The following is a 13034-nucleotide window of genomic DNA, read 5'->3' as shown; positions in this document are numbered from 1 at the left end:
CGCTCTTCAGCATCATTCCCAGTAGTTTTACTCCACGCCTCCCAACTACAGCACTCACTGGCTCTGTTTGGTGCTTTGAAAATTCTGTAACCGGTGACACTCACTTGGTTTATTCTGAAAAATAATGAAGAAAATCTGGATTTAACTATGTTCAGTGTAACGTGGACTTCCTAAAACATGGGTTTAGATAGTCAAAGGATTATCTTTAGGTCACACAGGAAATGAAATGTGACATTCTAAAGCACCATTCCAGTGCAACACATTCAAATAGAGAACTAATATTGTTAATCACAGCAATTGCTTATGTAACTTGGCTTTTCATGATCTTTCCTAAGGATCCCTTCTACTCAGCATTACCTCCAAAGAAAAGATACCTGTGAGGTATCAGATACCTGAGGCCACTGATTTGAACTGACATGCATTTCTTCAACTCTTGTTTCTTTCCTCCCTGCAGTCACAGTGCAACTTCTAATGTTAAATCTCAAATTATTATTATTTTTTAAAACCTAGTCTATATTTTATTCCATCTAATTCCATCAGGACTAAATTTGCAGGGCAAGAGGAGCATCTTGCAGACAGTCCATCTCTCTCTCTTTAACCATCCTGCTGGCAAGTAATTTCCTCATGCACATTCTTCTGCTACCTCTCAGAGCAAAGCGCTGCAAATGAGGGCAACAGGAACTTGCTGTTGCCTGCCCAAAGGGAACAAGCCATAAGAGTGAACCAGCATGGTCCTTGGATCCTCATACTACAAAAAACATCCCCTTTGCCTTCAATTCTCTCCTCAAATAAGCCCATGACCAAAATCACCAGTACCCCACAGCAGCTGCCTGGTTCTCAAGCCACTGTGAATAATGTCCTACCTTTTCTTTTCCTGCTCCCAAATATCAGTGGCAAAAGGAGAAAGGCAGCAGGGGAAGCATCCTAGCAGAGCAGCTGGGAGGACGCTCAACTGTGCTCCTGCCAACCAAGAACTTGATTGGTATCCTTAGCCAGGAAGTGTCAAAGGGCACCAAAACACAGAGTTTAAAACCAAATGGCTAATTTAAATTACTAACCTGTGGTTTGGGTTGCAAAGGGATCACCTCTGCCCTAAGAGAAAAGAGTCATGAGGCATCATAACCCATCAGCTGAGTGTGCCCAAATAAAGGGACCAGGATCTGTAAGTAATTGTGCTCATTTTATATATGCTTTTGCTGTTTTTACGCTTCATATAGCTCTTCCTTCAGTAAGACCCGCTCACTCATGTGTGCTGAGAATGTCTTAATGCCCGTGAATCACAGCAAACACAGAGTTCTACACTTTATTTGGTGTAAAATGAGGGAAACTGCTTGAGTAGAATGTAAGAAAAAAAAGTTAGCAAGAAGCTGGCTTGTTGTAAGTACAGACATTTATCAGTTATTAGTCATTAGTCGAAACTGATAATGATGGGCAGTCAAGCATAGTGCTTCTCATCTTTTGTTTTCAGTGACGATAAAGTGCTGCCCGTTGCCAAACAGTGCCTCAAAATGGAGAAAGGTACTTAAAGCTGCTTTAGATGAGCAACTGGGTGCGTGCCAATTTTTTACATGAACAGTCATAAGCATGTTCCTGCACAGCAGGATGTGATCAAACTATTCAAAGCTGTAAAACCAGGTCTGCTTGCCAGTTATGTTATTGCTTCAAGAGTAGCCTATTACAGACGGTACTTTGCCAGCCATGAAACCACGGTTTTTCCTTAACAACAAATTCTACACTTTCAACATTTAAAGCTCTGTATGGAGCTGACTGTTCCCAATTAAAAATAAATTTACAGAATGAAAGGACTGAAAACCTATCAAACACACAATCTCCTGAACTATAAGCCATCTTATTCAGCTTTTAAAAATCACTTCCTTCAAGCTGTACTGATAAAAAGGTCCCCTTTCTTCTCTAAACCAGAAGAAAAGTAATTGTAATGACTTCCGCAAGTCGTCAGCGTCAGCTGCCAGCCCGGTAATCATATTAACATTCCTGTCCACAAGGTGTGATGGTTAATAGGTGGTTGCTGGTTTAAGACATTGCACTGTATTGCCTCCTGCTGGAAACCACTTCTTTAAAAGTGTTTTATGAACATCACACCATGTCACTACGGCATATGTAGTTGTTATTAAATGTCTGTCACTAACTGGATTACGACAGCAAAAAAGATTTTTGAAGAAAGGCAGAACTGTAGGACAACAAACTGGAGAAATAAGCTTTTTCCTTGAATGGGTTAAGAGAGACAAGAAACTGATGTTTTATTTCTCATGACAGTCTGCATCTTTCTCCATTTTCCTTTCAGAGGATCAGCCATAAAAGAGACTCAAGCTCCTCAGTATAACACAATATCTGTTCACTAACAAACATATCTTGGCAAATACAGCCAAACAGTTGAGTTTGTTTTTTTAAGGGGGTTGGTACAGGAGAAGATGGATGTCAATGTTTAGCCACGCTCTAGTTGTTTGTTTTTTATTCACTTGAAAATACATACTAAAAGTAGTATCAAATATTTGAGTTTATACCATTTTATTTGTTTTCACACATACAAAAAGTAGTTTGCATATTTGCTCAGCAATCTAGTGAATGATCTAAGATTACATACACATGCTCAGTTCAATACAGTGATAGAAGTGCCTCTATCTGCTTCCTAGTAAGCAGTAACATTCACCTTTGAAATCTCAAAAAACATGCAGCAGTTCTTGGGTGTCATAGCTCAGAAAAACCCCATTTTCATGACCTTTCTAAGACATGGACAGTGCTCTTCATTTTTTGCAGAATAAAAAAAAATTATTCAAGTAAAATTCAAATAGAAGAAGCACAACTAGACTGCAATTGCAGTCCAGTGAAATGCAACTTCATAGTATAACTACCAGGAAAAGTATTGCAAAACAACACTTCAAAGATGAGTTGAAAGTCATCTGTATTTCCTCGGTCACAGGAAACACACAGTTTATAGGACATCCACCCTCTAGGACTGTAACCTATTCATTACTTGAAATCAAAGTAACGCATTCGAGCCATGAAGGGTTTTCCGTTGTTTCTTACAGATAAAAATGAGAAATCCTACAAGAAAAAACCCAAAAGGTAAATACTACTTTTAGTCATTGTGCTTAACTGTCCAATGCCAGGCTGTCATCAAGAAAGTCATGAGGAAGGACAACAGATGCAGCTTCCTTAAACACAGTCAGTCTAAACCCTTATTATCATACAGGCAGTTCTCTGTCGTTGGAACTGGTTATGGTGGTCACTCGCATGACGTTGTCCTCTCCAGCACCACACGACAGCAAGCAGGAACAGAGCAACGTGGTGTTCACACAATATGTCATGAGGCACTTAGCTTCCATTGCCCAGTGACCTCTGCACTTTAAAAATATCTTTTCCAGAGGACAGCCACTGCACGCTAAAAGGTTACTCCATTTCTCTTTGTCTCGGACTGTTCTCATCACCACCACCCCACCTCCCATATATGATCTCACCTTCACCAAAAAGATTTTAACTTGAGGATGATATGAATGCCTGCAGCGACCTCAGATCTAACTTCCAATAATTTGCATCTGTATGCTAAGCATACACATCCCCTGAATGATATCTAGTCCCTTTGTGGTCTAACGCAGGAATCCCTCTCCTATTGTTCTCGCTGTTAGCACTGTAATAACTACCGCTATGGCAATGTTAACAAAAGACTGCTAATAATTCACATACGGTATGAATTCCCAAGGAATCATCAACGGAGAAACGCAGGTTGAAGTGGTAGCTTCAATACCAAGGACCTATTTTCCACATTCAAGAGTTATGCTGTAAAAGCATCGCATGGGTAAAAAACGCATGTGATCAATAGGGTTCTATTAATAATAATTAATTTAAAACAGTCATATTATAAATTGCAAACAGTATCACAGTAATACCACATATTTATAATTTTCATTTGGGAGGGATTTATTATTTTATTAATTAATTTTTCAGCTGCACCATCTACTTAACATTACCTGTGCTTTTTGATGACAAGCCTAGAGGCAGCTTTGTGAATGGTGGTGCTTGAGCCATTACTACATAAAATAATTATCTTTATTAATTTCCAAGCTGACTACTTGGAAAAAACTACTCCTTTAACTGGCAGCTTAAAAATAAATTCAATGAAAATATACATTAAATGTCCCACAATTACATTGTTCTGACATTCATAAAAGCTTTATGGTCCAAGTATGCCTGAAAGTCCCCTTCAACAATCAAGCAAAAACTGACAGAACAGAAATAAAGCCACCAAAAGATCCTTCTCTTTTGCCGAAAGCTTTTCTTTTATAAGCTGCTCACTTTTCAAACACCCTGTGTAAAAAAGGAAGAATATAAACCTTTGGTTGGACTGCTGGATGTTTCCCAGTAGCTCAGCTGCTCATCACGTATTATAAAAGCAAAAGAAAGTAGATTGAAAAAGCAAAGGTCCATCATTAACATCTTCCAACTTTAACATCCTTTGCAGTTTGTGGTGGACAGACACACAAAATATTTTGAGCACCAGACAGATGAGGCTTTCAAGGTTAAAACAGGAAAGAATGCAAAAAAAGTAAAAAATTACAGTGTGTGTAGAAGGGACTCTTTAACCAGGAGACTCTTTGATACAACATAAACTCAATCAACTTTAGCAATACCACTCAAGATAATAAACCTAACTTTAAAGCCCATAGAAATTAATTAGATGCGGGCTAAGTTGGGTAACTCGCAATAAAAATCAGGATTTTCAACACTGGAGGAGTCAGATGAAATTTCGTATCTGGGATGAATACAGAAGGAGTTTCATCCAGTCTAAAATCTTGTGTTTTCCCAGGAGATACATCCTCTGCTTGGACTGCTGCTCCCTTCAGCCTGTTCCTACTTAGCTAAATCTAGGTTAAAATCCAGGGAAAAAAAGTGTGAGGAGGAAGAAAACTCAGCAGAAATGCTCTTCCATGAGATGGGAAAAGCAAGGAGAGTCTCTTCGTCGTGAAGAGAATGAAGACAATACTCTGTGAAAACAGGAACTGGCACGGAATGAGCGATCTGAGCAGAAAAGAGACATTGGGTTCTTTCAAGTCATTGAGCAGAAGCAAGACTGAGAGTCAAGGACCACATGCTGATTTTTATCTCCTGAATGTAAAGCCACAAAGGCAGGAATTGCTTGCGTTGTGGTACTCTTATCTCCCTTTAATGTATATTTCTACCACTTAAATCCCTTACAAGTCCTTGAGTTCCAGTTAACTGTCATCCAATGCATTACACCAGTAGAGCATACTGCAAAACTAAGCCCTTAATAGCTTTTTAGATTGGCCAATACACTGACAACTGTTTTATTTTAAAAAGGTGATCAGGAGCAGAAAAATAGAAAAATACCATTTCTCCTGAAATGCACCAATGCCATTTCAGTGGGCACCACCACCATGAAGAACCAGGGGATCTTTAATTGCCCATTTACCCCAGGGGCTCTCTTTGAGATTTTCAACAGAGAAAAGGAAATGAAATAATTGAAATAATTTTCTTCCCCAAAAGTAAAGCAGAAAAAAAAAAAAAAGAAATGTGGAATTGAGTGATTATATAGGTGTAGAAACTTACTTGAGACAAAGCGGCATCTCGTTGTTCTATTACTGCGTTCATTTCCTCAGCTATTATTTTCTTTTTACGTTCTTTGGTCCTGTGTATTCGATTCAGAATTATAGCTCCGTTCTTCAGTATATCTATCCCTGTGTCTGCATTGTTTATTCTGTTCAGTAATTCCTGTAATGTCTACCAACAGCATTATATGTTAGTCAGACATGAAGTTTTAATATATTTTATTTAATATAGGGTTTTAATTAATAGGCACATGTGAATTGTAAATTGACTGAGTGAAGTTATTGAATTTTCATATTGCAGCAAAGATGTACATTATTAGTGTGTCAATTCTTCTTTTTCCCACATCTTAGTTCTTGAAACCCACTCAATTGAACTTAAGCCTCTAAGATATAAGACTGACATCAAGAAATCTCCTCAGAGAATGGCTTACCATGTCATTTTCTTCAGGGTTAATATTTTCTAGCCTAGAAAAAAGGGACACAGAAAGCCTGATCAGTAGCATTTCCTTAGTGCAGCAAAATGAGTTCGCTTTTTAAATCTTTAGAACCTCAAGTAATTTCATTCTACTAGTCTTTAGAGTCAACCATGACACTGAACATATTAAAGTGCCACCTGCTCGACTCCATCTTTCAATAATGCTCCATATCTTCAGCACTGACTTCAGACTGTTAAGTTATTAATGTTTACTGCTATATATGACTACAAGGATCAATTGTTCATATGTGCTTAGATGAAGAAAGTTCCCCAGCGATAGAAATGACTGATGCTCTTATTTTATTTATTTCTGGGCTTACAACTTTTACCTGACGTTGTATTTTTGTTGTTTTTACTGCACCCCAAATGAAACAGGATAGGACTTCTGCGATTTTATTTTTTCGTTTAATTTTAGAGTAATTATTTTTCCACATCTCTCTTTTGAAATGAGCAAAAAACCTAGTTGAAATCTCCTTAAAAATATTTTTATTTTATATCTTGCATAAAATAGCAAGCTAAGTCAATCCTTTGCAAGGCCCTTATTTAATTCTGGAACAAACCCCCCTGCACTTTCCTCCTCTTCTGTTTCAACAGAACACATATTGACCTGCCAAATACAATGATACGAGGAATTTAGTCATATAGCACTGAACACTGGTTGTGCAAAAGCACAGAGTAATAGCAAAACATATAATAAATAGGATAGGATACATTTTATTTTACGTAAGGTTATATGGACAGCATATTATTTAAAACACTTCCGTGTATTTTTAAATGGAAAAGACCTCTTTCCTGGAAAAAACGAGCATATTAAAGTTACATTACCACTCGGTTTCTAGTTACTTCTACTCTAAGTAGGTCTGTCACTAGCATACGATATTTTAAAAAGGCAGATATAGTACCATTAAACATCTACTAAACAGCAACACCTTTTCAACAGTGCTGTGAGAGGTGCTGCTCTGAAGCTAAGATTTCGCTAGTGAACGTCACAGACAGCACACTTTGGGATGAAAGCAGTAGTTTTACCACGTAATAGTACATAAGGCATAGTAAATCAACCAGTACAGAGAATAATTCTTTAAATGAAAAGAAATAATTGAGAATGTACCAGCCAGGTACAAATTCGCAAGCAGTAACTACTCCAAGGTTTACAATCAGCACCAGAACTAAACAAAACAAAGTCAAAACCAACCTGGGTTTGACCTGCATTCATAAAGTAACGCAAATCATAAAATAATAAACATATAAGTCAAAATTCTCAGAACTGGCTCCTTGACTTGGCTCATTGTAGAGCTCCCGGTTAAGGTTTTTACATTGCTCTAAGTGCCACTTCACGTGGGACTTGAAAATGGATCTCCAGCTAGTTTGTATTCACAATGAAAGGAACGGTATTTGTCAAAGCAAATTGGCAGGACTGACCTGGCTCCTCCAGAGGACTTCTACCCTGCTAAAAGTGTGGGTCAACAAAACCACCCGGCCAACCAACAGGCTAGGTAAGCAAGAGACCTTCGGGAGAAATGGGGGTGGGAAAAAGAACAGGAACTTCTTCTGAAAGTGCAGCCCTTCAGCATACCACTGCCACAAGGGATCGGTCAGGAGCTGGACGTACACCTCCGCAGGTGACAGTGGTTTTTAACAAGCTGCATCCAGAGCTGTGTATCTGCCCTGCTGCCTCTCCCTGTGCTGGGCACAGCAATAAGTGACCGTTAGATCTCTCATGTTTTTGAACAGCAGTAACCAAGGATTCCTCTTCCCCCCCATTTCTACACACATTCTGCTAACGTAACCCCTAGGGCTAATGGGACTGGAAGAATTTTGGTTCTAACAGTTAAATAAGGACAACAGAATTGCTCCAGCTGCTAATTTAAAGAAAGCATTAAAGCCTTTGATAAAGGTTGGCAGGCTGTTCAATATTGCCCTCTTGTAAAGATCTCTGATTGGAATAAGTCCAAAGCAGATGGAAGGAGTGACCTGTGCTCTAAAACTTGATGAGTGTGGGACAAGTAGCCAATGTTCTTTAAAAAAACCCAAACCTCTATGTGCTCCAAGTCTGAGACAGAGCACTTGACCTTTTGAACAACCAACATCAGGAAGAAAATATTAAGGGTGGTAGTTGGAAAAGTTCCAAGATTCCAGAAGAAACTTCAAAATCAAATAAAATACACCAAGTCCCTCAGAGCTCACCCCATTATCTCTGCTCCTTCCAAAGGATTAGCAGAGTGGTGAGCTGAATTCCAGAAAAAATTCCATTCAGCCACAGTAACAACCTACTTTAGAATAAAGAAGCTGAGGAAAGTCATTTCCTCATGAGGTTGACTCTGCTTCTGAGAATGCAGCACCTCGATATGACACTACTGAGTCACAGTCCTGGCTTGCTCCTCCCATTGCAAAATTCCAGACATCCAGGCAGTTGTAGAAATGTGTGTCTTCTCACCTCAGTTGAGATGTCACCACAATTAGTAAAGATGCCCAACGTTCTGAAAGGCCCAAGTGCTGGAGCCAGGCTGGTGTTCCAGCAGGAATCTTGGCTCCACTCAACCACTTCTTGTTTGCAAGGTGTGTGGCTGCATGAATAAGCATCCTGTAAGCTTAGAATAAGTGGACCAGAAGAAAAGCAGCTGAGCCTGACAGAAGGACTGCCTTCTTGAGCCTGCCTTCTTGATTCTGTAATGCCCAAAGATTTCAAAACCAGCGAAGAAAAAAAAAACCAAAACCAAACAAACCACAAAACCCACCAAGCCAATAACAGGAAACGTTTCCCTGTACCATACCATCGGTCTTTTGAAAGAAATAAAGGTTTTTCTCACTTAGAGAGGATTACATTTGGCAATTAATGCCCAGTACTTCATTACCATTAAGTACTTGCTGCATGGATGATCAACAAACTTTAACGAACTTCACAGTGGGAACAAATTAAGCTTTTGGGCTCTCTGCCTTTGTGACTTTTGTCAGGATCTTTCTTTTACTGCTCTGTTGACTGACACTAAAACTATCATTGAAAAAAAAGCATGTAACATTTTTCAGAACCCTTCAGCAACATCTTTGTGCCCTATGGGAGGCATAAGCCTGCTTGCTATCTGCCTAAAGATTTTGTTCATGTCTAGAGGATGCCCTCGGTGACAGGACACACATCACCCAGGACGTGAAAGACTTGGTTATGACTCTTCCCAACAAGCTGCCATTGCCACAGTCAGTCTCTGTAATGAAGAACAGGAGACCCTGGAACATACTGGAACTATGACCTTACAGTACTGGCATGTGGCCTGGCAAGGACAATTCCTCTGAACTAAATTCATTTTGTCCCCAGTCTTCTGGTGCTGGCTGTCATGACAACAAGCATCACATGGAAGCCCTGACCTGCACCCTTGCAGAGTATACAGGAAGAGATACCAGCTCCAGACAATGGCTCACTGGTTTAGGTGAAGGCAAATGTTCATCAGGTATTGAACCACCAGCAGCTGCTTAGCTCACTGTGCTATTTACCTGTGTTACCGGGTTGGTGTTCTCCACAGGGTAATCTCCCGTGCCAGTTCTGTGCATGGCATAAGGGCATCAGGCCTCTCTATAAAGCATCAGAAGCAGCATCCAAGTGGATGACAGCAATTGCTATACTCCAAAAGACAGCAATAACAGACAACAGCTTGGCTCCAAGCTACCAACCAAGGGAGCTACTGACCTGCTCCTTGGAGCAAGCACCTTTTTTGTCATTACCAAATGCCTTCCGCAATAACATTCTTTTGGGGAAGGTAGTATGCATGTTCTCCGTGAAATGGTGTTTCTTCTCTTTTCTCATCCTTCTGCTTAGAACTGAGTTGGTCTTCCAGCACGTGACTGAAGCAGACAGGAGGGGGTGAAGGCAAAACAAGTGATTGTGTTCTGAGAGATTTGGGTGTGTCAAGATCTGCTGCACGTGTGTCTGTGGATTCCATTGCAGAAAATGCAGCAATACACTTCTCACACACTTAATAACCTGTGATGTCTTCAAGAAACCCAAAAGTTATTGACAAGCTCTGTTGACCAGAACAATTAATTTGCTGAAGCACTTGAGTGCTTTAACCCCAAAGATCTTGAGTTTATGCTAACAGCGTATACACAGTTTCTTTTGATGTTTGGGGCCATAGAAAACTGCCTTGCTTTCTCTACTCTTGGAACACACAAAATCAGCAGAGTGGCAGGAGAAATTGGAAAGACTGGAGTAAGGCTCACAGTTATGATGCCTCATGGGAATTTAAAGCACGTTTGTAATTTCCGCAGAGATCGCTGCTCAAAGCAAGATTTCCGATGCACATACACCTCTAATTGCCTCTGTAGAGACATTTACTCTAACAAATTGTGCGCTAATTCTTGTGGGAATGGAATCTCCTAACCTTGCTGTTGAGTCATACTTACAGGCTGTGACAAACTCTAGCAACATGTGAATTCCACAGAGTAAAGGTGCATAAACGATGTGCAGACTATTGGAATTCATTTAGATAACATTCCCTGGCCTTACCTACAAAACTAACCGAAAGAAGAAGACTGGTTTTCTGCCATAAAAAGGAAAAAGTGTCATTAGTAGAATCAATTATTTAAAACATAATTGCCTGCCATTTAGTTAACTAACAGCTGCACCTATTCAGTCTCATACCATTAAAACTTCTCTGTTTGCTTTGTATTTCTCTTGGCAGAAAAATAGGAGAAACTTAGTGGCCACTCTAGGCTTTAGGGGACTACCAGTGACAGTAACAGGATGGTCGCAACTCAGATGGAAAAGAATTAGACGGAGAGGCAAACTGTAGCTTCAAAGCTGCCAATATTGTAAAGTGAGAGAAGAAACTGTTCTTGATCTTGGTCTCCTGACTTAATAGTTCTGTTTAACATGAGATTGCCCATTTCTGTTGTATTAATGTGACATTCATAAAACTCCATGAAACATGAATTCTATCCTTACTGCCTTATAAACTGTTCCTAACTACAGATCGGGAAAAAAACATATATTATTACTACGTCACCACATCGTTAATAGCCATCTTGCTGAAGGAAATGTCTAGAGGGCTTAAAGGCTTAATTGATTTCCTATACATTGCAACTTCTGACTGACGTTCTGATACTCCCCGTCAAAAGACCCCTACAAAATGTCGCATTCATCTTAGTTATCTCTGAATAAATCAATACTAAAGCTTTCGATTATAACTTTAATTTCTGTGATCAAAATTATGCATTTGCTCTCAGCCTCCAGGAGAAAAATACAGTCTTATGGGATGGCTACCAAATTAACCAATAGCACAGTAAGACCAGCATTAGCCTGGTATTTCATCAAAGAGAATTTTGTGTGAAGTTTTCCTATATACCCACTATTGAGGAGTTTATAACAGTTGCAGACTGACACAGTGACTTTTTTGCACAGGAAATGTATACTTACTCTTTGAGAGACTCTTCTAAACGCTGGACTCGTAGAAATGCTTCATCTCTCTCTTCATTGGCTAACCTAAGCCTTGCCATGACAGCCTCGTCACGTTCCCGTTGAGCAGAATACACTTCTTCCACCAGAGCTGCAAAAGTAACCGGTGTGTTTAACAAACAAGTTTGACAGGGAAAGACACTATCAGATGCACTTACATGGGCCTTTGCCAGCATCTCCTAAAATCAACATTTCTCCGCTGACCTTGGATTACTCCGGATAAGGTCTGTATTATTCTTCAGACACAATACTAAACTGCTGTTGATTGCTAAAATGAGTACCGTAAGGAATGAAATAAAGCCATGTGTTTTCAAATTCACCCCCGTATTATCAAACAGGGCAAGGAAGTGATTTGCTTTGCAATCTTAATACTTGTTTAATGGAAAAGTAATTCTTAAAGCTCAGAATCATATGACACACCAGTAGGTCTCTTCTAAGACACAAAGTTAAAAGTAATGATCCATAAAAACTACTCCTACTCCTACTTACCCTGCTTCCTATCAGGATGGCACACTGATATTGAATATTAAAAATTCTAATACTTTCATAGTCTGTCTCTGGTACCAGAAGAGTGGCACAGCTGGCATCTCTCCTGCTCTGCCAAGTCTTTCCTTTATTGTGTAATATACTGTTATATTATCTGTTACGGCATACATGGACCTTGGAGCATTAGGTGCCAATAAACTAAGATTTACTGTCTATCCTTGGGAGCAAACTAACACCTTCAAGTCATTCCTCATCCCGAGCTTACGTTTTCTCCCTGCCTCTCCCCTGTCAATATGTCTAACACTATCTCTGGCTCTCTGCCAGAATCCTTACCTCAACCCTGCCTCCACTAAAATCTTTATATTCATAGTTTCATCATTTCCCTCTGCAATACTGCAAATCTCTCCTCACAGTCATCATAAAACCCTGCAGCTGAAATGTCTAGGGACTTTCAGGATGCCATGGAAAGACTGCTGTCACTCCAACACAGAGGACTGTATCCTCTCTGATTGGCACAGGGCACCTCCAGAAAACTCAGCTGAGATCTGTAGGTTCCAGAATTTTCCGTGATTCCCTCCTAGTCTGCCAAGTTGGTGTTTAGCCACAAGTCTTTTAACCCATAGAGTCTCTTTCAAATTTTGGCATTTATTTCTCAAGAACCTTCTGTATTAAGCCATTGCTGCTGGATTTCCTTACCCCCTTCAGAACTCTCTGCTCCTCTCTCAACAAATGCTTAAGTCATTAGGTTAAGACTTCAAGGAAAGGCTTCCTCTCTTTTCACTTTAGCCTCGAGCTTTTATCCCTCCACTCTTACCTCAAATGACATAAACTTTGTTGCCTTTATACATTAGTTTACTCTTACGTCATTTTTACACATTATTGTACAACAGCTTCTTAGATAAAACACTTCATGGTTCTTCACAGAATGTAACAATGGGAACAAGGTAGTACATTTTGGTGGCAAGTATATTGCTGGCACAAAATAGACTTTATCAGTACCAAAAAAGCCCCCAAACTCCACAACCAACAAAAATACAAATAGTGCTATGTT

General features: G+C 39.6%; 1 protein-coding gene across 1 annotated transcript in view; it reads right to left on the bottom strand.

Annotated features, from left to right (window-relative positions):
- Window positions 1-13034, bottom strand: part of MIPOL1 (mirror-image polydactyly 1) — a gene marked incomplete at its 5' end in the record, with an annotated part of 132295 nt that overhangs the window by 108144 nt on the left and 11117 nt on the right. The window contains 3 exons of the mRNA XM_010131096.1: window positions 5584-5754; window positions 6014-6047; window positions 11459-11588. Of these exons, the coding sequence (XP_010129398.1) occupies window positions 5584-5754; window positions 6014-6047; window positions 11459-11588 (335 nt within the window). The remainder of the gene's footprint in view (window positions 1-5583; window positions 5755-6013; window positions 6048-11458; window positions 11589-13034) is intronic.

This window comes from Buceros rhinoceros, unplaced genomic scaffold, assembly GCF_000710305.1.
Source record: "Buceros rhinoceros silvestris isolate BGI_N320 unplaced genomic scaffold, ASM71030v1 scaffold12752, whole genome shotgun sequence".
NCBI lineage: Eukaryota > Metazoa > Chordata > Aves > Bucerotiformes > Bucerotidae > Buceros > Buceros rhinoceros.
Note: the sequence above shows the minus strand (reverse complement) of the source record. Positions and strands in the feature narration are given on the sequence as shown.